The sequence below is a fragment of the Pelodiscus sinensis genome, chromosome 4, assembly GCF_052426305.1.
Source record: "Pelodiscus sinensis isolate ZL-2025 chromosome 4, ASM5242630v1, whole genome shotgun sequence".
Taxonomy (NCBI): domain Eukaryota; kingdom Metazoa; phylum Chordata; order Testudines; family Trionychidae; genus Pelodiscus; species Pelodiscus sinensis.
The window spans coordinates 49644127-49670902 of NC_143055.1; the positions used below are offsets into that span (position 1 = coordinate 49644127).

Sequence of the window (26776 nt, forward strand, 5' to 3'; positions counted from 1 at the left end):
TCCCTATTTGTTAAAATCAGATCTAGAAGAGCTTCTCCCCAGTAGCTTTTTCAACCTTCTGAAATAAACAATTGTTTTCAATGCAGTCCAAGAACTTATTGGATAGTCTGTGCCCCACTGTATTAGTTTCCCAACTACAGTAGACTTCCAATAATCCGGCACCTTTGGGACCCAGGTGGTGCCGGATTATTGGAAATGCTGGACTATCGGGAGGTACTCCGGGGGGGAGGGTGCTGTTACAGGTATGCCGGGACCTGCACTGCATCAGGTGGGGGCGGGGAGGACAGGGGCTCTGCGGGGAATGGCGCGGCGAGGAGCAAACCCTCCGCTGTTTTGCAGGAAGGCAAAGCCTGCAAGCAGCGGCGGTAGAGAGGAGGTGAGAGGCAGGCAGCTGCTTCAAGAAGTTGTTAGTCAATTACAGTACCACCGGGTGGATCTGCAGGTGACAGGCTCGCAATTTATTTTTCCTCTACTGTCTCGGCAGGGGCGGGGGTCTGCGGGGAACGGGTGGATCCGCAGGTGACAGGCTGCTGCTGAAACTGACAAGTGATCTTTTCCCTTCCCTGTCCTTGCTGCTTTTACCAGTAGACTCCCGATAGTCCAGGATCACTCAAGCTCACTCACTTTCTCTTTTGATCCTGGACTATCGGGAGTCTACTGGTAAAAGCAGCAGGGACAGGGAGGGGAGACGATCTCTTGTCAGTTTCAGCAGCAGCCTGTCACCTGCAGATCCACCTGTTCCCCGCCGATCCCTGCCCCTGCCGGAGACAGTAGAGGAAAGATAAATTGTGAGCCTGTCACCTGCAGATCCACCCGGCTGTACTGTAATTGACTAACAACTTCTTGAAACAGCTGCCGTAGCATTTCCGGGTTCCAGTTGGTGCCGGACTATCGGGAGTGCCAGATCACTGGATGCCTGACAATTGGAGTTTTACTGTAACTAACTGGATAGTTGAAGTCCCCCATTACCACCAAATCCTGTACTTTAGATGATTTTGTTAGGTGTTTAAAAAAAGCCTCATCTACCTCTTCTGCCTGGGTAGGTGGTCTGTAGTAGACCCATAGCATGACATCACTCTTGTTTTTTTACCCCTTTTAACCCAGAGACTCTCAACAAGTTTGTCTTCTACATCTATCTCCACCTCAGTCCAAGTGTATATATTTTTAATATATAAGGCAACACCTCCTCCCTGTTTACCCTGTTTATCCTTCCTGCGTAAACAGTACCCTTCTATACCAATATTCCAATCGTGTATTATCCCACCCAATCACTGATACCAACTATGTCATAGTTGTGTTTATTTATTAGCACTTGAAGTTCATCCTGCTTATTACCCGTACTTCCTGCATTTGTATATATAGGCATCTAAAATACTGATTTGATCTTGCCTCCCAGTTCTGCCTTGTCCCTCCTTTTTTCTGCTGTTATAGCCCATGCACCCTCCCATTTCTCACCCATCTCCCAGGTCTCCATGTTCTTCATTTAATTGTGGGCTTTGGTCACCTGCTCCTGTCGAACCTAGTTTAAAGCCTTCCTCACTAGGTTAGCCAGTCTCCATCCAAATACAGCCTTCCCCTCCCTCGAAAGGTGAATCCTATCCCTGCTTAGCAATCCTTCTTGGAATAGCATCCTGTGGTCGAGGAAGCCAAAGCCCTCCTGGAGACACCATCTTCACAGCCAGGCATCCACCTCCAGGATGCACTTGTCACTGCTTGGGCCCCTACCTTTGACAGGAAGGATTGAAGAGAATACCACCTGTGCTCCAAACTCCTTCACCCATATTCCCAGAGCCCTGTAGTTACTCTTGATCTGCTCAGTGTCACACCTTGCAGTATCATTATTGCCCATGTGGATGAGTAGCATTGGTAGTAGTCAGAGGGCTGGATAATGCTTGACAATGCCTCCGTAATGTCTCAGATATGGGCCCCTGGCAGGCAGCATAGCTCTCAAGGTCTATCTTCTGCTTCAGTTCCATGAATATCACATTGGACAGTGGAATTGTGACATCAGAGTTAAGTCAACAATCATTACTTTTCTCTCTTTTGGTCTCTCTCCCCAGTGAGATTGTGATATTAGAGCTAATAAGCATTTCCTGTTTGGCCAGCATGGCGAACCCAGCAGCACACCTCAGTGGCACAACCCACTATGAATGCCCTGTGTTGCAAATGAACTCCAGCATGGAGCATGCAGGAGATATTGGATCGGTCTGCTTTGTGGGGAGAGAAATCTGTGCAGGCAGGACTCTGAAGCAGCAGAAAAAATGCTGATGTATATGCCAAAATTGCATGGTGGAAAAAGGATACACCAGGGACACCCAGCAGTGCTGCATGGAAATAAAGAAGGTCAGGAAAGCGCACTGGGAGGCAAATGGTTAGTCTGGCCTGAAACAATACCGTTACTTTGAGATCCATTAATGAGTGCTTGGGAAAGTTAAAATGAAACCTTCCCAAGTCTGTGCTTGTCTCCCAGGACCAGAATCAGCATTCCACTCTGTCAACAGGTCTGGCTACTGCCAGTATATGCCAATTGTTCCACTCAGTTGGTTCTTGTATGTCTGTATTTGTGGCCTTCTCACATTCTTCCTCTTGCCATTGGCTTCTGGCTAGGTTCTGGACAAACTGCAACATAACATGCAAGGTGTTTGCAATACCTGCCACAACAATTTGCAGCTGAGCAGGGGTCCATGCTTGTCATGCTATAGCATCTGCATGGATAACCAGAGAAAAAAGGGTGCAAAAAGATTGCTGTTGATTTCAAGCAGGGAGGGAGAAGATAAGTGCATTATGGGACACTGAAAATATGTCCCCAGAACCACCCACTGCAGTATTTTTGTCTCAACAAGCATTGAAAGCCTAACTCAGAATATAAATAAGCATCAGGAACTGTGAGATGGTTACTCACAATGCATCACTGTAAAAGTGGAAGGTAGCCATAGTAGTGGGGATGCCCTCTGTTCACCTCATGTGCCCAGTGAGACTTTGTAAATATAGAATCATAGAATCATAGAATACTAGGACTGGAAGGGACCTCGAGAGGTCATTGAATCCAGTCCCCTGCCCTCATGGCAGGACCAAGTACTGACTTAGACCATCCCTGATAGACATTATCTAACCTACTCTTAAATATCTCCAGAGATGGAGATTCCACAACCTCCCTGGGCAATTTATTCCAGTGTTTGACCACCCTGACAGTTAGGAACTTATGTCCAACCTAAACCTCCCTTGCTGCAGTTTAAGCCCATTGCTTCTTGTTCTATCCTCAGAGGCCAAGATGAACAAGTTTTCTCCCTTCTCCTCATGACACCCTTTTAGATACCTGATAACTGCTATCATGTCCCCCCTCAATCTTCTCTTTTCTAAACTAAACAAACCCAGTTCTTTCAGCCTTCCTTCATAGGTCATGTTCTCTAGACCTTTAATCATTCTTGTTGTTCTTCTCTGGACCCTCTCCAATTTCTCTACATCTTTCTTGAAATGTGGTGCCCAGAACTCGACAAAATACTTGAACTGAGGCCTAACCAGTGCAGAGTAGAACAGAAGAATGGCTTCTCTTGTCTTGCTCACAACACACCTGTTAATGCATCCCAGAATCATGTTTTCTTTTTTTGCAACAGCATCACATTGTTGACTCATATTTAGCTTATGGTCCACTATAACTCCTAGATCCCTTTCAGCAGTACTCCTTCCTAGACAGTCGCTTCCCATTCTGTATGTATGAAACTGATTGTTCCTTCCTAAGTGAAGCATTTTGCATTTTTCTTAATTAAACTTCAACCTGTTTACCTCAGACCATTTCTCTATATGAATGCTAAAAAGTCATCCTTAATAAATTCAACCTAAATTTGTAGTGTAGATATACTCTCTGTGACCAAAAGTGTTTTGCAGATTCTGAGTAGTCTAGTGTGACTACAGTTTGGGGGAACTCTGTTATATCCTGTCTGCTTAATCTGTGATGCATATTATGTCTGTCTGAGCTATGCCAAATTCTTTAAGATAGTATCTTTTCTTTGCTAACAGAAGCATTTTCACAGGTTTCAGAAAACCAAACAGCCAGATCCTGCCTGGAACACTTTTTGAATCAACTGATCTCTTTGCTCTTAATCGTGTCAGGAGACAGACAGAAAAACTTAGGCGAGGTTAGAGGCAAAAGCAACAGCAGCGGCGCGTTTCCTCTGTCCCGCGGATCTACATTGGCCAGATTTCAGCCTTATAGCCTTGCCTGCTGGATGTGACTGTGTGAGATTTGCTTGCGGAACAAGGCGAGGATAAAAAAAAAGTCCCACGGTGTTTTAATTATCCAATTTAAATTGCACGTGTTATGCGTAACAAAGGCTACTATGTTGTCTTGCGGCGCCTTAAAGGTGCTTTGAACTGAAACCAGCGAGTGTCTCGAAGCGGAAAAGAGGAGAGGAGACGGGATAGGGAGGGAAAGGCGGTATTGGGAAGGGCGTCCTGAGGAAACTACTCGCCTGCACCGCACGTCTTTGACCTGCCCCTTCCCAGATGAAAACACCTTCCTCTGGAGTCTTCCTCCTCACGGCGCGGAGATAGGGATTAGCTAGAAATCCTCCCCGCCTCCGGATTTAAAGCTTCTGCGTGGAAAGGGCGAGGCTGGGCACAGGGAGGCGGGTTCACTGCGTTGCTACAACGAACAAGTGGCCCCTTCGCGCAGCCGTGGCGTCCCTGGCATCCGAGCACAGCACACGTCAGTGTGTCTAACAATCGCGGAGTATAAATGCCCCCGTTAGGCCGGCGGCTGCAGGAGGGAGCAGCGCTGAGCTCAGGCTGGAGGCGGTGGCATCAGCAGCCGCGGGGTCCCCACTCCCTGTGTAGCGCCCTGGGGCTGCTGATGTAGAGTACCCGGGGAGAGGATCATCTGCTAGTCCCCCCAGCCCAGTCCCAGTCCCAGTCACCCATCCTCGGCTCTCCATCGCGGTGTGACCATGGCCGACAGCTTGCGGAGACTGATCAGTAACGAGAGCTGCCGGATTTTGCAGGAGAAGCTGGAGAACTGGTACAAAGATTACCACGTGAGTGTGTGTGTGTGGTTCACACGCGTCTCCTCTTTGTTCCCCGCCGCGAGCCTTTGAAGCGATTTGAATCCCGGGGTTGTTTGGGGGAGTCTAAAGTTGCTGCTCTAGACTTATGTCCTTTACTAGCCTGACGGTCCAAAGGGAGGCGATTTGCCATGGTGGGGAAAAAAGGCTTCCAGCTACAGCGCGGCTTGATGGAGTGGTTGGAATTGTGCCTCTTGTCTCTACATTTGTGTCTCCAAAAGGATTTCGTAGAATGAGCCAGTTCGGGAATTAGCGTTTCAACTTTGTCAAATGAATGGGGGAAGAATAGCCACTATAACTACTGCTACAGCTGTCTCCTATTGTAAATTTAGGCCACTGAGGAAGGCTGTGTTAAGCGGCTGCTAAGTGTTGGATACTTCCAGTGATTTCCCGGGAAAGCAGTAACCAAGGACGCTGGTTTCCAGACATTGTTGTGGTTACTATAGTAACTGACACCTATTGATACTATAAATGCAACATAGGAGGCCAGAGACAACTTGAAGCAGAGACTGCTGATTTTCCCGTTCATCTCTTGTGGCTCTGATTCACTCATCTGATCAGATTAAAGAAAAGATTAGTTGCCAAAATACAACTTCACATCTTTGCAAAATCACCAGGACCACTCTTTCACAGTGAATAATACTCCACCAAAAGAATATTTTTTCCTGGAAGGAGAACAGTGCCCTCCATTTAACTTTATAACTCCTTATAATACTTTTGAAAACACTCTGTGCTAGATATTAGGCAAGCACAATAGCTGCCTTGAAAGCTGTTGAGTATCATAAACATCAAGGAATATAAGAAGACCTTTAAATACTGAGAAAAGTTAGACAAGAAATGTTTTATTGCTTGCCACAACATAATACAGCTTGTTCCGCAAAGATTCTCAAAAGCCTCTGGCAAGGATCTCTCCAGATAGGTCTACACAGCAGCATTATTTCAGGATAACTGACGTTATTCCAAAATAACAAAGAGTGTGTCTACACTTCAAGCCTTTATTTCAAAACAATGTCGAGCTGGAGGACTTCTTACTCTGACTCCTGTAACCCTCATTTTACAAGGAGTAAGAAAAGTCGAAGGAAGAGTGTTCTTCCTTTGACTTCCTGCTGTGTAGATAGTGCCAGAAGCTGAAATAAGCCATTTCAACTTAAGCTGTGCAATTGAGGTAGCTGAAGTTGTATAGCTTATTCAGCACTGCTGTGTAGACATTACCCCCCATCTCCAGTTGCTGCTGTGGAAATGGAATATAATTTTTTTTTGTTTCTTTAAAATTTCAAAGTATGTATAGCTGATTATAGTGTCACACCTTTGAGACATATCAGTTTGAGAACTATGAAATTCTTTTAAAAAAATCAGACCCATTAATAATTATTAGAAATTCAAAATTAGAACAAATGACTTGTTTTTGAAACTCAATTCACTTTACAGTTATTTCATGTCTGAAATATTTTTAAACTATTTTTTTTGTATAACTGAAAAGATAATGTAATTATAACTTAATACCAAAATGAAGTTATTCCTTGCAGATAACAAAACTATTGAACATGGTACTGAATGTTCTTTGTAGCTATTCTGTTAAATGTTGCCTGTGGTACTGTGACAAGTATTGAATGTAGATAAAGTACAGCAGCAAGCTGGGGAACAAAGAGGAAATTTATATAAAAGGCAGAATTATGCAGACCCTTGAAAGTGAGAACAAGGTGTTTGAACTGTTCCTAAAAATGCAATCATTGCAAGATTCTTATTTCTGGGCCTTATCTTCTTAATATGGAACTGGCAGAGTTCCCCAGGAATTTAAAGACTTGTAACCCTTGAGGGAAACATGTACCAAGATCTGAGAATAAATGTACCCCTTTGAATATTAGCCATTTCTTTTTTGACCTTGGTCATTGAAGGAACTCCCTACAGAAGATTATTTCTCATTAGCCATTGCTCAAGCTCCTTTGAAAATCAAGCAGTCTCCAGGGATCTTTTACCATATCTTCTCTAACTTCTAGTCAGGTCATGTGCATCTGTGCTATGCACCGAGACTCTTGCATTGACTACCTCAACACATGTCTGTAGCTCTTCTGCTTCCGCTTTTTGTGTGCCTTTCCCCCCCCCCCTCCATTTTTGGCACTTGCCTCGGTAAAAAGGTGCAGAAAAGCTCTGATACGTGCTATTTTTTCCTTTGATGTTTTCAGTACCTCCGTACCTTCTGTACAACAGCTGGGTTCTTTTTTCTTTGGTGCCTGTGTAAGCACTGGTCTATATGCATCGACACTTCAGTTACGGTGTCAGTTTTTCATTAGGGTACCTAGCAACCTTCATGGTGCTTATATTTTCCTCTTGGTCTGGCACTTCCTTCAACACACATCCATGTTGGCTGGCAAGTATGGCATTTAAAAGGGAAAGAAACTGCTGGTGGTTTCAGACTCTGTCAGCACAGCCTCACAAAGTCAAAGACTTATCTGTTATATTGATATGCACAGGTACCATATTTCCTGCACAAGTCATCATATGCACTCATCATATGCCCAGACAGTTTCAACTCAGAAGTCTTCTACATCACCAATGTAGCCAAAAGGATGAGATGGCACTGAGTTCAGGCTAATGGGATGAAGTAGAACCTACAAGCAGGAGTTTGAGTCAGGAGGCATCGCAACAGCAGTTCCTTGACATGCCTTTGCCAAAGCCCCTGGACTCCTGGTTGCTCAATATCAAGGCCTCTGTATTTTTTACTCCTGCATTCAGATGCTTGAAGGAGGTGGTGATTGGCAATATGGTCTCATCACTTGTGGCTTCAGAGCATTCCTTGTCTTGGTTATCAGACACCAGAAATCTCTCATTGCAACTGGAACTCTGTTTGCACCCAAATCTACTCTTGCATCCTAAGCATCCATAGCTCGGGCCTCTACTCTGACATCCTGGGAACTCTAGTGCTGCTGCTGTCCATGCTTCCCAGATGATACTCCAGGATCTCCCATTTTACTGGCACAGTTCTTGCCAGTTCTTGCACAACTATTGGAGCAGAGTCAAGCTGAAGGATCAGGCTGTTGAGAGCTGGTCTTTGCATTTAGATTAGCCAGACGACTCTTCTGATGCCAAGTACATCTACTATGAAAATACCATGAGAATGGCTTTGCGGCAGAGGATCCTGCTTTTTTTTTCAGTTCTTACAAAAATTTTCCATCACCACTGATTTTTTTTTTCATGGTTAAAACCAGGTCAGATATATACAAATACAGATTAGGAGGTAGCTGAACAGGAAACAACATCCATTCAGTAGTATTGCTGTACCTTTGCATCCTGTTTTGACAAGATAGGGATAAAGCTGTGGAAAACACACCTTCAAGATAAGTTGGTGGTTTGGCCTCAGCACCCAAGATACTAATAATTCTATGCTCCTTTTCAGCAAACACCAAAATTGAAGGATTTGAAAGGTTAATTAAAATCAAGAACATTTCAGTTATAAATATCCATATCATTATTTTTGGTAATTCAGCTGATTGGTGCACTTGTACTCCTGGAGGTGCAGTTATTTCAGATGTTACATGTAAATAGAAATACTGATCATTGTCTGTGAAGACCTCTTAGAGGTTGTGACAGGGCAGAGCCACCCCGCACTGGAGGGCCGCCGATCACCGCCTGTGTGGCGACCAAGGGGGCACGATATCAGCGGTGCGCCAGCTGTTCGGCGGTCGCCGAACGCGCACATGGCGATCAGCTGCCTGGGAGATGCAGCTGCCCGGGAGAGGAGCGGACGGCGGATGGACGCAGAGTGACGTCACCGCCATCGGCATGCCAGCAAGGGACGAGGTCCCGGCGTAGACGCGAGTGCCCAGCCGGGAGATTTAAAACCCCAGAAGGAGCGCAGTAGGGGGAGGGCAGAGAGGAGAGACAGGCCACAGACAGAGGGAGCCTGTGGAATTCTGACCCAGGGAGGTGAGACGGGCCCAAGCTGGCAACATTGCTTCTGCTCGGGGGCCGGAAGCGGGGAAAGGAAGTAGCCCAGGGTGGGCAAAGGGAAAGCTCGTGGACTGGCGCGTTAAAGTGAAAAGCCCCGCCAGTCAGACTGGGCTACAAGTCTAGTCCGCATCCTTAGGGCCCTGGGCTGGGGCCGGTGAGAGGGGGTGGGCCCGGGCCCCCCTTTTCCCCGCGACCCACGCAGAGGGGCATCGAGAGACTGAGCTGCAGAGGGACATGCCTGTCGCAGTGCCAGGTCGGAATATGCCAATCACAGACTGCAACTGGCCAAAAAGGGGCCAATTTCGGGACATGGGGACTTGGGGTGGGGTGGAAGGCTGCACTGAAAGGTGGATATAAGGGACTGATGAACAGAATGGCCGGATGCCCGGTCATAGAGGTCTTCTTGACAGATATAGCATTGGCAGTAGTGTCCTGGACAAATTTCATTCCAGTAATTCCATCAGATAATGGAAAGCTTTCTGTAATTTGTTTTGCTGCTTTTTGCATTAAGGACATATTGCGAGTTTCTCCCTGTTCTTGAATGCTATTGCCTTGTCAATAGTTCCATACAGCTTACAGGTGATTTTAGCTGGTTTCATACATACTGAAACAAAGCAACCTTATGTGTGGTTTATTTCAACTAGCCTGCAGAAAATATTTTCCACCTATGTAAGATCTTTTCATCCAATGATTTTTGTACCACCTTTTAATCATTAATAAATTTTCATGCCACTTCCTTGAGGTAGGTAAGTATTATTGTATCTATTTTGTGAAAGGGGAAAGCTGAGGCATAGAGATGGTGAAAGATTTTTAACCTAATAAGTCATTGATAGAATTGAAAATAGGACCTTAAATGCCTGACTCCCAGCCTGTAGTATAACTATTAACATGTATTATTCCCCTCCCCACTCAGAGGTATCTGAACATTCTAATGATGGTTTAGGAAGCAGTAATGAAATCAGACAAAGTTATTTAAAAAAAGCTTGATACTGCTCAGGACAAAATTTACACTAACACTCCGTCCCCTAATCCCTAACCAGGAGTTTTCTGTCTGCTACCCAAGATACACAAACCTGGAAATCTTGGACAACTCATCATCTCAAGTATTGTCACACTTACAACAGGATTATCTGGCAATATTGACACTCTCCTCAGACCCTATGCTACCAGCAGTCCTAGCTATCTTTGAGACTCCACCGACATTGTGAGGAAACTACAAAACATCAGGAATCTACCTGAAAATACTATCCTGGCTGCCATGGATGTAGAAGCTCTTTACACCAACATTCTACATGAAGATGAATTACAGGCTATCAGGAACACCATCCCCAATGACACCACTGCACACCTGGTTACAGAGCTCTGCAACTTTGTCCTCACCCACAACTACTTCTGATTCAGAGACAATTTGTATCTTCAAGTCAGTAGCACAACTATCGGCCCCCGCATGGCCTCACAACATGCCAACGTCTTCATGGCTGACCTCCTCAACTCTCGCCCCAAGCACCCTTTCTCTACTTGCTCTATATTGATGACATCTTCATCATATGGACCCATGGGAAAGACCCTTGAAGAATTTCACAGGGATCTCAACAACTTCCACCCCACCATCAACCTCAGCCTGGATCAATCCACATGAGAGATCCACTTTCTTGACACTGCAGTACAATTACATGATGGACAAATTTCCACTACCCTATACCGGAAACCTACGGATCTCTACACTTACCTTCATTACTCTAGCTTCCATCCCAGACACATTTCTCAATCTATTGTATACAGCCAAGCCCTAAAATACAACTGGATTTGCTACAATCACACAGAGACAAAAACCTACAGGATCTATATAGAGCATTCTTAAAACTGAAATACCCACCTGGAGAAGTGGAAAAAACAGACTGAAAGAGCCAAAAAAGTACCCAGACATGAACTACTTCAAGACAGGCCAAAAAGAGAAAACAACAGAATTCCACTTGTGATGACCTACAGCCCACAACTTAAACCCCTCCAATGCATTAACCACAATCTACAACCTATCCTGGAAAATGACCTCTCACTCTCAAAGGCCTTGGAGGAAAGGCCATTCCTCGCCTACAGACAACCCCCTAAACTTCAAAAATATTCTTTCTAGTAACCACGCAACACACCTTCATCATAATTATCCAGGAACCCACCTCTGCAATCAGCTCTGATGCCAACTCTGCCCACATATCTACACATTTCATCACTGGACCCAACAACATCAGCCACTACATCAGAGGTTAATTTAACTGCACATCCACTAATGTGATATATGCCAGCAATGCCCCACTGCCATGTATATTGGCCAAACTGAACGGTCTCCACGGGAAAGAATTAATTAACACAAATCAGATATCTGAAAAGGCAACACACAGAAACCTGTTGGAGAATGCCTTAACCTGCCCGTGCACTCATTAATGGATCTGCAACCACTGTGTTGTTTCAGGCCAATTCCACAAGCCAAATACACAGGGAATGATTGGAACTTAACTTCATTTACAAGTTTGATTGTTATCAGAATGGAATGAACAGGGATATCAGCTGGCTCACACACTAGACTCCACATCCTAATGACTTAAGTAACCAACCAAACAATGGAGGTGCTAATTGTTCTTATCAGCCTCTTGTAATTTGAACAATCTATTCACTGTCTTTTTTTCCCTTTTTTCCCTTCCTTTTGCCCCATACCCCGCCTTCCCTTATTTATTCTTGGATCTAGACTTTCAATACTCCAGTCATCTGAAGAAGCTGGTTGTGCCCAAGAAAGTTCATGATACCATCTACATGTTTTGTTAGTCTTTAAGGTGCTACTAGACTATTTGTTGTTTTTAAGTTTTTTCCAGTTTATAGACTAACTCAGCTACCCCTCGGAAGCTTTTGATCATGTTCAATCTACATCATATCTATAATTACTCAAGTCAAAACAAAAAATCCCAAACATTTAATTCTTCTGATTTACAGATTAACACATGTGATCAGAATCTGAACCGATGTTGTGAAATCATAGAAATGAACTCAATGATTCAGGGGCAGCTCTTCACAATCCTCAATCAAACAGCTCGAGAAGGTGAGAATTTTCCATGTCTCCAAGGTTTGTATGTATCACCTCCATTTTCTTTTTAAGTGCAGACTCAGGTTTTATCTTTGCATTTTCTGATATATACCTGGTTTACGTGTTTTTTTAGGTGGCCATTATGCAGGCGTAGAAACAATAAAATCCCGTCTTCTGCCATGGCTGGGGACTTGTTTTTCCAGTACTACTTCAGGAAGGCCCTTTGAAACAAGTCTCTCTCTCATCCAGGTATGCTGAATGTTTATTTTTAAAATGATAAAAATATATAAACCAAAGACTTCCTGTAATTAAAAAAATAACTTTTTTTTTTTACAAAGGTTTCCCCCCAGTTTGCTTTCTAAACTATTTCCACAGTTGTTAATTGTTACAATTGTCATTTTTAGGTTTTTTTAAAGCTTTAAAAAGGCAATGAAAGAAATCATGAAAGTTAATTTCACTAAATTAGCTTGGTAGGCCTTAAACCAAGGGTGGGAAGACTCAAGTACGGAGGTTGGATCCGGCCCTCCAAGCACTTCTCTCTGGCTCGTCCCACTGATTAGCAGAGTGTGCATACTTACAGTCAGCAGTGTGTATTCAACTGCCCCAGCTTGCTCTTTCTTGGAGCTGAGCTGCTACCAGGATTCTCCTGTGAGCTGTGCAGGATGGGGGTGAGGGGTGAAGGGAAGAGAGGAGTGCTGAAGTCATGGTGTCCCCTTGCCCCTGTATCATTTCCGCAGAACAGGGGTCTGGCAGAGAGAGCCACACAACAGAGTGGCTCCAGTCTGAAGCATGGATGGTAAGTGACTCAGAGGAGAGCCTACTTTGAGGCAGTGGCAATGTCACCATCTAAGATGGTGTTTCTAAGATTTCAGTGCATGTGTGTGTCTCTCTCACACACACACTTCCCCCAATACTCCATCTCTGAAGAGTGGGGCAGGAAGAAGACAACACAGAGCAGGACAGCTTTTCCTGCCTTAAAGAGACAAACATGGCTTCTTTCAGAATATTACCCTGCAGCACACATACTCTCTGTATCACTTTCACACATACCCAGTGTGTGCCACACTGTCTCTGTGCCATACACACACTGCTCTGTCTGCGCCACACATACTCAATCTGTGTCACACAGTCTGTCTCGCATATAGAGTGTCTCTGTTTTGCACTCATTTTCTCACTCTTTGTAGACCTACCCTTCCATCCGAGGCTCTGCCTCTTCCAAAGGGGGAGAGATAGACTTGTCCACATAAAGTGTCATAAAGTGACCTCCCTGCAAAAATTATTGCCCACTCCTGCTTTAAGCTCTTTTATTTTGTACATGACACTAGTGCCTTATGTACATGTTTATATCAAGGTACATAAAGATGCTAATTATAAGTGTGCGGTTACATCAGCATAAGACTTTACACCAGGAGTTGGCTACCTTTTCAAACCAGAGCCAAACTACATCAAAATTCAGAACAAGTGTTCTGAAAGAGCCATATAAGAATGCCCATCTGCATGACTGAAAATATACAAATTAATATTATTTATAATTGACATGATGATTTATAATAGCATAAATTAAACATTGTACAGGCAGTCCCCGGGTTACATGGATCCGACTTACATTGGATCCCTACTTACAAACGGGGTGAGGCAACCCTGCACTAGCTGCTTCCCCCCAGCAGACCAGGGAGACGCGAAGCTAGCGCCCCCCCACAGCAGACCAGGGAGACGCGGAGCGGCTTTTCTCAGCAGACACCTCAGCTTGAGAATAAAGGACTGAGGGAAGTGAGGTGTGGGAGAATAAAACTGAGCTCTGGAGAAATGTTTGGCTAGAGTTTCCCCTACAATATGTACCAGTTCCGACTTACATACAAATTCAACTTAAGAACAAACCTACAGTCCCTATCTTGTACGTAACCCGGGGACTGCCTGTACTCACAAACTTTATTTAATGGGACTTTTGCTGATGCATCTTTCCACACATTTCTTTGAGGTTTACATCTTAACTGGTCAAATTTAGGTTCATGCATGCATTCAAGCTACATGAGTAATTACACTTTTTTAAAATTTTGAATTTTTCATTTTAATTTAAAAAGTTGCATGTATTCTGGGAATGACAAAAGAGCCATATTTAGTTCCATACTGAGCCATATTTGGCTCAAAAGCCAAAAGTTGCAGACCCTTGCTTTATACCATACCTGTATTGAAAGCAACTTAGTGTTTTGTGAAACTCTTCGACTGTGTTTAGACTATCTAGAGGCAGTGCTTTTTTTGTGATGGTACTACCTGGAACGGCATACCGTCACCTATTTCCTCAGCCCACAGAAAAGGAATGGAATTTCCCCTGCGCGTACTGTCACCTGTTTTCCTAGGGTGGCTTGGGGCGGCTCAGTTCCTGACAGAAGCCTGCTTGGGACATGCAGTGGTTTTTTTTTCTGGCTCCCAGCACAGCACTGTGGTTCTTAAAGGGGCCGCAACCGCATTCGGCGCCCGGCACTTTTTTTTTTTTTTTTTGCGCAACAAGTTTGCCCCAGAGTACCTTTTTACTTACAAAAAAAGCACTGTCTAGAGGTATCCTGGAAAAACTCTGCCGTGTCCAGGGAACAGTTTCCGAAAAAGCCGGGTGCGTTTTTTCGCCAACCCTGTATTCCTCATTTTATGAGGAATAAGGGATGTTCCAAAATAGGAGGTTTTTCTGACATTTGGCCCCATGTACACAGGCCAAATGTCAGGAAAGCCTCTTCTGAAAAAATAAACAGAAAAAGATACACAAATTGCGGTTTGCAATTTGCGTATCTTTTTCCGAAAAAAATGGCAGTGTAGACATAGCCTTCATGTAAACTGATGGTTGGCTGTACCAAACATCCCATACCTGCTGAAAGTTGGTTCTTCTTTTGAAGCTTGGGCTCTGATACATGTGGTGTTAGAATTTTTTTTACAGGAAATAAATATAAATCATGAAACCACATGTACCTAGCTTTGAGGACTAGAATAGCAACAGTGTGTGTTTCCTTTCTTTTTCCCTGCACAATTCATAAGATTTACAAAAGATTTTGTTTACAGTGCTGGTGCTGGAGATGCAGACATCCTGTGGCACTCTTGTGTGTTCTGGAAGAAAACAGTATTTTCTGCTAGTGGGGAGATTTGAAAAAATGTATTGAAGGTCAGGGGGGCCAAAAACAAATGTCTTCATGCTCTCCCTCATTTCTCACTTGAAATCTTTCCCCACAAATAAATAATGTCCAGTTTAAATAAGCTGTTTTCCATTAATAAAATGATTAGGATTAATCTGACTAGGGTCTGTACTTAGTACAGGGAATAGATCAGCTTTCTCTTAATTTGTTTTTTTTTTTTTTTTAACAAATGACCATACTTAAAAGTGTGCGGGGAAAGAAATAATCTCTGTGATAATTCATGGATTTTCACCTTCAAAATCAGAATTGAAACCCAGTGCATAACTACAGTACTAATCCATTTAGTTTTTATTGGGGAATGCAATGTGGTATTAAAAGCAGTTACAGTAGTTGTTTAATTTGTTCTTAAGATTCCCCATTATTTTGTAGGCCCATTAATGTGTAAAGTGAACCAATGAATGCATAAAAAGAATTGTTGACATATTTAGTTCTAAACATTTATTAAAGTTTACTAGAAGGAAAAAATATGGACCAAAAAGTTGTGTGTGGATGTTTGTGTGCATATCCATATATGTAGCTGTGTAATATAGTTTGTGGTGCTTTACTATTTTATTGTAACTTTTACTGCAGTGCTCTGGTTTTTTTGTGCTCTCTCTCTCTCTCTCTCTCTCTTTCTCTGTGTTTGAACAAGTACAAATATTTTCTTTAAGACTAATTTAGAAATTTTTTTTACTGCATCATTTCAGAAATGCAGAGACCTTCTAAGGCAGTGTTATGAGATGTTCTAAGGCAGTGTTTTCAACCTGTATTTATTTGTGGACCTCCCAAAAATTTTGAATGGAGGTATGGAGCCATTGGAAATCTTGGCCTGCAGACCCAGGTTGGAAACTGGTGTTCCATGGTGACATCGACCTTTAACAGACTTCTTAGACATAGCCTGTGGATCCCAAGAGGTCCATGGATTGAAAATCACTGTTCTAAGGAAATGCTGTCTAACTTTCAGGCATAATAATGTTCAAATGCTGTGTTGTTTATATTTCACTGTAGGAGTCAATTGAGAGAGAAAGGCAGCTGAGGGAATTTGCCAGCACTCGGAACCATGAACTACAACATCTGGAGAAAGAACTGAATTCAACTCGTTTACAACTCAGCTTAGTGCAACAAGAGTAGGAGAATTAACTGTATATTTTTCAACTACAAAATTATTTTTCTTCTCAAACCTCACTTCTAATAGTTTTGTAAAATATTCCATTTCTGCTTTGAAATAAGAATCGAAAATGTGTCTAGACTCTGGATTTTCTGAATTTGAAGGATACTGTATGCCCAAGGCATTAAATGTCTTCTAGTAAGTAAATTCACTGCTTTTTAAAAAATTAAAATAATTTAAAAAATCAAATTAACTGCCTGAAAAACAACAGGCCTGGCAGAAATTAAACATTTTGCTGTGAATTATTTTTTATCATAATACTGATAACTTATTTAATATAGATTCAGTACTGCATGTTGCACAGGGGAGGACATTTTTATGCCATATATGATGCATTTTAGATTAATCCAAAGATACAGGGTTTTTATGGTTCTAGTCATGTTGCTCCCAGGATATCTGAGAGACAAGGTAAATATGGTAATGTCTTTTATTGGACCAACTTCTGTGGGTGGAAGTAAACATTCAAAGTACACAGAGTTCTTCTTCAGATCTGGGGAATGAAATCAGAGTGCCTGAGTTAAATCCAAGTTGGAACACATAACTAAGCAGATCCACAGGATATTTATGTCCTAGCTTTTAAACAGTCTCTTGTAAAAACCACTTCAGTGTGGCACACTTCCAGGGAGTCCTACTCTTTAGCTTCAGGGTAGGCCTCCCAGTCTCACCAACTTTTAGCCTGAACCTCTGGACTACAGTACTCCTGCTTCATATAGAGAGATCTGCCTAGTGAGTCTAATTGAGCTAGACTCCTGGTTGACAGAGACTTGTACACTTTTCAGGGACAAATGTGCCTTATCAAGTATGTGTACTGATGTTGCTCAAGCAATGTTTTCAAAGCAGAGTAGAATTTATTACATATCATTGAAAGTTCTTAGACTAGTATAGTGAAGGTTCGAGTATAATCCATTCTGGTCAATTCAGAGCAAACCACTAGCCAAGCTGTAGTGGATTCAATCTTAGGCTCTGTCGCTTTCTTTCTGACTTCTTAAGAGTGCTTAGCTATCTGTCCCAATTTGTATTTAGTATTCTGATTTCTTTCCCCAGGCCTGAAGAAAAACTTGGTGTAGTTTGAAAGCTTGTATCTTCCACCAATTATACCAGGGTTCAAAAAAGAATTAATACATTCATGGAGAATAGATTCATCAATGGGTGTTGGCACAGATGGACAGGGATGCCACCCCCATGCTCTCTGTTCCCAGTCTCTCTTTGCCAGAAGCTGAGAATGAATGATAGGTGATGGATCACTCGATGAATGCTTGTTCCTGGTCGTTCCCTCTGAAGCATCTGACATTGGCCACTGTTGGAAAACAGGGTATTGGGCTAGATGGACCATTGGTCTGACCCAGTATGGCCGTTCTTACATTCTAACAGAAGTTGGTCCAATAAAAGTTATCACCTTACCTATACTGTATCTCTCATATACAAAACATGACAGTTCATAGAGGAGCTATAATTGAAAAGAATGCCCAAATATCCTAGCTAACTATTTACAATTTCAGAAAAGCCTCCTCTTTCAGATGAGCCCTTATTCTTCGTAGGAGGAGGAAGATAGGGCTTCCAAAGGAGCACGTCTGCTCTTCCGCAAAAAAAGGCGGAGCTCTGTAGTGTAGACGTAGCCATATAGGTGCATAGCAGCACACTAATACTCTAGTGATTAGAAGTTATGTCTGTGATTCTACTCTCACTGAATTCTGTTTCAAAACTCCCATTGATTTCAATGGAAGTAGGATTTGGCCCTATCTCACCAAGAGCCCTCTTGTGGGTGTCAGACAACATAGGCATAGCAGAATAGATGCTTGAGGGACACTACATTTTAGTATCCTTACATGAAAGTTACTGTCCATTCCCTGCAGTTGTCTCTTGCCTTTCAAATGTGAATGGGGGACAGTCACAACAGTAACATCTTTGACACTGAAGCAACTATTTATCTTAATAAATAGCTGAACTATGGATAATTAATTTAAGCTAATCTTCATTTACTATATTTATTTAACATTTTAGTGTTAGATAAAACTAAGCTATTATAGTTGTGAAATATAGAGGCATATTATTAAAATTAAAACAGCAAGGAGGTGCATGTAGGAACAGTGCTATGTTTCCTGTAATGTTTTCATTGTTGTCATAGGTAATTAAAACTCTAAAAATGGCTGTGAGCAGTAGGACTGAATCTATCTGCACATTTATGTTTTAACTATTGAAAATTTTTTTGCTCCTTTAATTTGAGAGTCAGTATTTCACCATAATTTGTGCTCAAATAGTCATTTTTATTTCTGGAGTGTTCCAGATTCTAGTGGAGCACTAGATGGAGCAAAGTCCAAAGATATATACTCACTAGTGAGAATATCCTGCTGCCAGTCCTAGAAGGGTATAGCACAGGAACAATAACATGAGCATCTCAGCACATCATAAGCATTGCGACAAGACAGAAGGAGAGAGACAGTCTTTCAAATAACTAGTTGGGACTGAAGAGCTGGCATTTAACCCTGAACTGCACATACTAGCCTGTGTGGAGTGTGAAACGCTGGTATTTTCAGATCAAAATTACTTGCCCTTTCCAAGAAGCAAATCACAGCACTCTGCTCTTGCTGACACTTCCAAGTGCTTTCAAGGGTTGCTCCAGCAAAGTATGTTGCACTCTTCTAGACAGTTTAAAAATACAGTCGTGCAGCTGTGGCAAGAATCATAATAACAAGAAATGGTCTCAGCCTTTGAGCCAAAGAATTATATAGACTTGCTTTCATCTGGAATTCCAAGAATGGCAATAGTAAAAAAATGGTAAAGCCATATTGGTGAAAATCAGAACTAACAGCTTCAATAAATGGTATAGTTTCAATTATGGTTCATTCCACTGTTTTCTATCTGCATATCAGCATCATTCTGCCTCCATTTTGGTTGAACATGAATTAGTTTGATCCTGTCTCCATCTCTTTTAACAAACTCTAGGAAAGCAAATACAAGGTGTCCAGATTAGATGAAAAGGAGATGTAGACTTAAGTGACTTCTTCATGTTGAGGATACTGTAGCACAAGACATCTCACAATCTCCTTGTGCTGTCAATACCTACATTGAACCTGAGAGGAGATAAGATGGAATACTGAAGGCTCCCATGTGAGAGCTCTTGGGGGACGAGGGGAAGTGTCTTTGCAACATTTTGGGATCTTTCAGATGAACAAATAAATTGATCCTAATGGCCACAAGGTTTAGATAGGTTTTTCATCAACCTTTGTATAGATCTAACTAAATAACTTCTTTTCATTAATAGAAGGAGATAGTCACCCAAAGATAACAATACCATCTGTCAAAAACTAGAATTGTAGGGACTGAAGAAAGATTATTGATTGATAACCACGAAGGCTGTTAACAAAACGATCTCTTGAGTGTCAGTATTGGATGTTAAAGGATGGCTGGCAACTTTAATCTTGAAAGGAAGCAATACAAATGCCACTGATAAAGGGTCTTCAAGCTCTTTGTTGATTCTGGGATGCATCTTTCCTAAAATACCCAGGACTTCATTTAGACCATGTCTACACTAGAGACCTTACAGTGGCACAGTTATAACAATGCAACTGGGCCACTTATAGTGCTCCTATAGATGCTCTATATCAGTAGGAGAGTGTCTCCCACAGACGTAGTGCTGTCTAACCTGGCAGGTCTGGTGGTGTAACTTTTTTGTGTCATAAGGAGATTTTTTTTTTCACGCCACTGGGTAACAAGTTAGATCAACAAAACTACTAGTGTTGACATAGGCTTATTGGCTTAGTAAAATTGTTGACTGTAGTTTGCTCAAATAATGGTACAGGATGATGGTGGCATAATTGCCTTCCTTTGCAGAATTACATGTATGAAAGTGGGCAGCAATATTTTGTGCATGTAAGAATCTAGAAAGCAGGGACTTGGGGACAGAATTGTGCTAGTTAAGTCAAGAAGAGAAATTAATGAAAATTTTGATGGCAGTGCTATGAAGGTAGTGAAAAACAGGCAGTATTGTGGAACTGGAGATGGGCAGGTTAGCAAATGGAGTGCTCGGGTTCAGAGATTATACCAGATTATGGATAATGGAGACAAATTGGAACATAAAATGAGTGAGTGAGAGAGAGGAACTGGAGTTTTATAAGATTAATAGCAAAGTGTTACAACAACACAGTAATTCTGTTGGTACAGTTGACTCAGATATGACTTTTGCAGATTATTTATGTAAAATCTGCAAAAAAGTCTGCTAAAAAAAGTTGGTTTGTCATGCAAAATTGACTCCGAAAATCTGAACCTTTAATTTAAAGGTATATTGTAGTTATTAATTTCTTTTGCAGTCTGGCAGAAGCCCAGATGGCTCTTGAAGAGACAAAGACCAAATCAGCCACTACCCTTTTGGCAGCAGAGGATGAAATTATTCATCTAAACGCAGCGTAAGAAAAATGTGATGTAGGGATACTTGTGACAGAAAGGTAGCATTCAAAGAGTTGTGATTTTATGTTTGTGCATTGTTTCCATTTTATAATGTTAAATTCTCTACTGTCCTATGCTACTCCAAATAAAGTGAAATAATTCTATCTACTGACACATGAAACAGGCAAACATTTATCATGACATATATATATAATTTATAAGGGAACCCCTTGTAAAGTTGACTGGTTGATCATGATTGGTTGTCTTTTAGACTCTAGCAGTTGGATAGCTGGATAGCCTTTCAGGCTCTGGGTTTTTTTCCCCTGTGTTTTGGAAAATATCTTCTCTTCAGCTGTCTGGATTTAGTTACAGTCATTTAGGCAGGGTACTTTACTATTTTTTAAATTTTTTTCTTTGGAGCATTTAGAGATATTGCACATTAGTTGCAGGCAGTTTCATTATCTCTCTAGGCCAGGGAATACCCAATAAAAAGCAGACTTTTGATTTGGACACATCTGGTTTTTTTCTTAACAGTCAGTTGATTGGAGCTTTGGCTCTGTACATAGAGAGGTCTTGTGACTTAATGGAAGTAGACCCAATGTAAGAGGTCCCATGTTGACTGTCTTATGAGTAAATCGTGTGTGAGGTGTGCTAGGAGTGTTATATGTAAAACCTGAGGCGTATTAACAGGAATATGTACAATTTGGTAGATAATTGTGCCCCTCTACTCATCATTAATGAAGTCTTAGCTATGTCCAGTTCAGAGGACCACAGACTAAGAAATCTGTGAACAAATGAGAGAGACAGAGACAGACAGACACCAGTTATAAAAATTGTAAGACGCTTAGAGTTTAAAGGCCAGGTAGCAAAGATCTAAATATAGCATGTCAGCATAAGATGAAGTTTGAGGACAGAAAGCATAAAAATTAAATACACGGAGAATCAAAATTTAAAATCTTCTTGTAACAAGAAAGGAATATTCTACCATTATCAGTCATTCATAATATAGTAGCCCCAAATTTTGTGGCAGTCTGGCTTAGTGAATTAGATCTAGCTAGAAGAATTGGAACAGCAGGAACCCTTATTCTTGATGATACATTTTAAATGACCTTATAGGTTCCTAAATAAAGTGCAAAGTAGCAAGAGAACTGTTTTTTGTATTTTGGGAATCATTGCCTCTAAGGCTGAATGAACACTATCATCCATACGTTGTTCCCTCATCTATAAAAGGTAGGCAATTCAGGAGTCATCTCAGTTGGTCACATGTGCACATATTGAGGTGTGATCCTCTGGTCTATAGACCTGTTGATCATGAAGCTCCTGGTCACCTTTGATTATAAGCCTAATTCTTGAGCAAGTGTACGTGAAGAGTTTTTTAGAATGACTATCTCACTCTTCCTGTGCACAGGCAGCCTGTATTTTCCACATCCAAGGTTCTGTGGCTCTTTGATTAAGGTTAACTCTCATATATCTATATATATCTATATCTTTCATATTATTTCAGATTTGAATGCTCTTCCTTTCAAAGACAGCTGCATGCTGTGGTTTATCCATTTTTTCAGTGTTTTGTAGATACACCCTCTGTTCTGATATTAGTTACTTGAAATTCCGATTTGCTTAAGAGGACATAGAAGGATGTTGGGGACAGGTAATTCCTTTTCTGTTAATTTGATTTTTTTCCAAATCCTGTACATAGCAACCCAGATATCCATTTCCAGTTGTTGTTTCTGAGTCTCTGTCTACACTACAGAGGTTTTTTTTTCCGGAAAAACAGCAGTTTTTCAGAAAAAACCCCCCACAAACAAACTTCACTTATGTACATGCTGCAATCGCATTCTTTTTAAAAAAATCGAAAGAACAGAGGGGTTTTTCTGACATTGGTAAACTTCTTTCTACAAGGAAGAAGTCTTTTTCCAAAAGAGATCTTTCGGAAAAAGGTGTGTGTGGATGGGGAAGAGGGAGTTCTTTCAAAAGAAGAGGAAAGAGGAAAAAGCACAGGTGCCCTGGTGGTCACTCTGTTCATAGTAATCACAGCTTAAAAGTGAGATAGCGTCCATTCAGTGTGGACGCTATCTTTCAAAAAAACAGATAGCTTTTTGATGTGCTTTGGCAGTGTGGACACTTTCTTTCAGAGAAAGTGTTTTCAGAAGATTTCTTCTGGAAAAGCTTCTTCCGAAAGAAGCCTGCAGTCTAGATGTAGCCAGATAGTTGTCCAGAATTTTTTTCTTAGTTTTCTATTGTGGGCTTTTTTTTAAACAGAAGTCTTATTGCTCAGGAAGATCCTAACAGATCAGAGCCAGGCAGCCCACTTTTAAAGAAAGTGATGTCATAAAACTTTTTTGTCTTTTTTTTTTCTCCATCTGCTGAAAGGAAGTACCTATATCCACTTACCTGGTTTGGTATAGTGGAACTTAAGCAAGCTAGAACCCCAGTTGAAACCAATGAGTGTCTTTCTACTGAAGTCAGCTGGAGCTGTATCATGCCCTGAGACAAGTACTTGATTTCCTCTTTTCTTTCCTGCGTTCACTGCACTATGGGTTGTTTTGTTTTGTTTTTAATGGTATTGAGAAATTATGTATAAATTAACAGAAGTTTGTTCTTTGGTTTTATGGCCTACAGCAATTGAACATATTCAGCAACTGAACACTGTTTAATATATTCATGTATGGTATACTATTGTCCATGTTTGGTTTTTTTCTTTAAATGAAAATGCCTGAATATTTCTGAAAGAACTTAATTTTTAATGTATACTTTGAATGCTATGAAAAGATGGAAACTGTTCTGAGCTCAGCATGTGTACATCACAATTTTTTCTCCAAATACCATCCTACTATCTCTGCACTTCTATGTCAGTAGAGCAATAATTCATCTGGATTCTGGCAGTGAGAGTCTGTTTTTGGAACTTCTAAAACAGTATTTTAATCCTATTCAATCTCTTTTCCTTGAGTTTTATGGCTGGGTTGTTTATTATTTTATTTATTTGGTCATAGTTAAGGTTATTTGACAATTTAATTTGGCTTCAAATTATATTCAAAATATATTGATTTAAAAATATCTGATTGCTTATTATTTCAGAGTGCAACTTTTAGTTTTTATTACCATTTTCTCACTCCAGAATTAGCTCTCATACTGTAATCAGCCAGACATTATTAGTATGAGTCTTAAGAATACCATCATTCACACTTGCATTTCTGGAAATGACAGAATTTGAATGGGTCATCTGAAGAAAATGAAACAGCATTACAGAAAAAAAAAAAGTTAAAATTTTACAAATTAAGATGGAATGCCTGGCTGAAAGGAGCAAAGGAACTGCATCCATTAGTTCCAGGTTGAGGTTACTTATGGCTTGTCTACACTATGGAGAAGATTGACCCTTTGGAGGTTGATCTTATAGTGTTTGATTAAGTGGGTCTAGTGTAGACCCCCAAATTGACCGCTGAGGGCAGCCCCTGCTGGCATCCTATACTGCTCATTCTGTAGTCCTGTCAGCCTTCTGCAGTGTAGATACCTCAGTGGCTTAGTTTAAGGCAAGTAAAATCCAGCTGAGCATTTTACATAGCTAGATGGCATACCTTAAGCCAACCTGCTTGGTCTAATGTAGACCAGGCCTTTGTGTGCTCCATCTAAAGAAAGAGGAGTCAAGTTTGGTTAAATGATAAATGAGTTTACCTTAACAAGTTTGCATAAAGCTGAATGAAGGAACAAAGTATCAGCTTTATAATATTCTGGATTTTTCCTCTTAAAATAATTAATTTGTAAGATTTTTACTTTTTCTGTATTGATCCATTCAAATTTGGTCATTTCCAGAATTGCAATGTTGAGTGATGGTGAGTAAGCTTCATGCTGATGGTGCCTGGCTGATTACAGTGTGAGAGGTAGCTATTGAATGGCAAAAAAGAAAACTCACATTATTTACAGACTAATAAGTGTGAGATTTTTAAAGCCTAAATGGAGTAATACAAATAAAGTATAAGGGTCAAAATAACTGATGAGGTATTATGAGTGATTAAACCATAAGGACAAACTATTTGTAATGTGGTTACATCAAGAGGCTACCTATTCATGGTGCTAGGGACTGTACAAACATAGGGGAAAAAAGCAGTGCTGAATTTGGGCTATTGATTCTACAATGAGCATGTTGAGCTGCTGAAAATGAAATTCTGTGGCTTTTTGATTGAAAACCACTTTTCTTGTACTTTTTATTTTCAGGGACTTATAGCACTCAAGTTTTAATTTGTGCTAACTTTAGAAACTTCCTACAACTTCTTAGGCTTTGCAATTTAAAAAAAAATTAACTTCCATCAGGTTAAGGTGTCTATTTTATTTTTAAATAACATACACAAAGTTTATGAATCTATGGTCATTGTTTTAACCCTTTAACTGAAAAATTATTTAAAAAACTGAAGATTAAACAGCAAGTGACCATGGCTGCGTGATAAACTGGTGTCCTTTTTTTTAAACAAGAGATGAGATTTTTTTTTTAAATGAATGCCATGCATGTTCATAGCTGATTTTCAGAATAGTAAAGCATTTGATATGGTCTCACATGACCTTCTTAATAATAAACTACGGAAATAGAACCTAAATGGGGCTACTATAAGATGGGTGCATAACTGGCTGGATAACCCTTCTCAGAGAGTAGTTATTAATGGTGCACAGTCATGCTGGAAGGGCATAACAAGTGGGGTTCCACAGGGGTCTGTTTTGGGATTGGTTCTGTTCAATATCTTCATCAATGATTTAGATATTGGCATAGAGAATAAGCTTATTAATAGGGCTGTCAAGCAATTAAAAATTAATCATGATTAATCGTGTGATTAATCTTGCTGTTAAACAATAATAAGATTCCAGCTGACCTCAGGCTCCACGATGTGCTGACCCTTTGAAACACCATGGCAGCGTTTCAAAGGGGCAGCGCTGCGGGAGCCTGGGATCACTTTGTAGCACTGCCCCTTTGAAATAAGGGGCAGCGCAATGGCAGAGCCTGGGGTCAGCTGGAATTCTTAGCTGACTCCAGGCTCCGTGCAGCGCTGCTATTGCAGCGTTTCAAAGAGACACGCTATGGGAGACTGCGATCAGCTGGAGTCCCCAGCTGACCCTGGTTCCATGCAGCACTGCTCTTTTGAAACACTGTTTCAGCATTTCAAAGGGGTAACACTGCAGAAACACCTGCGATTAACGTGTTAAAAAAATTAACGGGTTAATTTTGCTCTGCGTTAATCGCAGGTGTTAATGCACATTAATTGACAGCCCTACTTTTTAAGTTTTCAGATGACACCAAGCTGGAAGGGATTGCAAGTGCTTTGAAGGTAGTGGCATAATTAAAAACGATCTGGACAAACTAGAGAAATGGTCTGAGGTAAATAGGATGAAGTTTAATAAGGACAAATGCAAAGTACTCTACTTAGGAAGGAACAATCAGTTTCACACATACAGAATGGGAAATGATTGTCTAGGAAGGAATACTGCAGAAAGAGATCTAGGGCTCATAGTTGACTACAAGCTAAATATGAGTCAACAGTGTGACGCTGCAAAAAAAAAAAAAAGCAAACATCATTCTGGGATGCATTAACAGGAGTATTGTGAGCAAGACTCAAGAAGTGATTCTTCTGTTCTACTCTGCACTAATTAAGCCTCAGTTGGAATATTGTGTCTGGGCATCACATTTCAAGAAAGATGTGGAGAAATTGTAGAAGGTGCAGAGAAGAGCAACAAAACATATCCTATGAGGGAAGACTAAAAGAACTGGGCTTGTTTAGTTTAGAAGAGAGAAGACTGAGAGGGGACATGATAGCAGTTTTCAAGTATCTAAAAAGGTGTTACAAGGAGGAAGGAGCAAAACTGTTTTCCTTGGCCTCTGATGATAGGACAAGAAGCAGTGGGCTTAAACTGCGGCAAGGGAGGTTTAGGTTGGACAATAGGAAAAACTTCTTAACTGCCAGGATGGTTAAACATTGGAACAAATTGTCCAGGGAGGTCATGGAATCTC

General features: G+C 41.2%; 1 protein-coding gene across 11 annotated transcripts in view; it reads left to right on the forward strand.

Annotated features, from left to right (window-relative positions):
* Positions 1 to 26776, forward strand: part of SPATA18 (spermatogenesis associated 18) — a 50338-nt gene that overhangs the window by 3409 nt on the left and 20153 nt on the right. For 2 of the 11 annotated variants that reach the window (XM_006113468.5, XM_025179928.3), the window contains exons 1-5: positions 4349 to 5030; positions 11988 to 12117; positions 12212 to 12327; positions 16245 to 16363; positions 20712 to 20807. In XM_006113468.5, the coding sequence (XP_006113530.1) occupies positions 4944 to 5030; positions 11988 to 12117; positions 12212 to 12327; positions 16245 to 16363; positions 20712 to 20807 (548 nt within the window). In that variant the 5' untranslated portion in view covers positions 4349 to 4943. Of the gene's footprint in view, positions 1 to 4348; positions 5031 to 8828; positions 8982 to 11987; positions 12118 to 12211; positions 12328 to 16244; positions 16364 to 20711; positions 20808 to 26776 lie in introns of those variants that run through there. The other 9 variants (XM_075930440.2, XM_075930439.2, XM_025179929.3 and 6 more) reach the window with 8 other exon arrangements.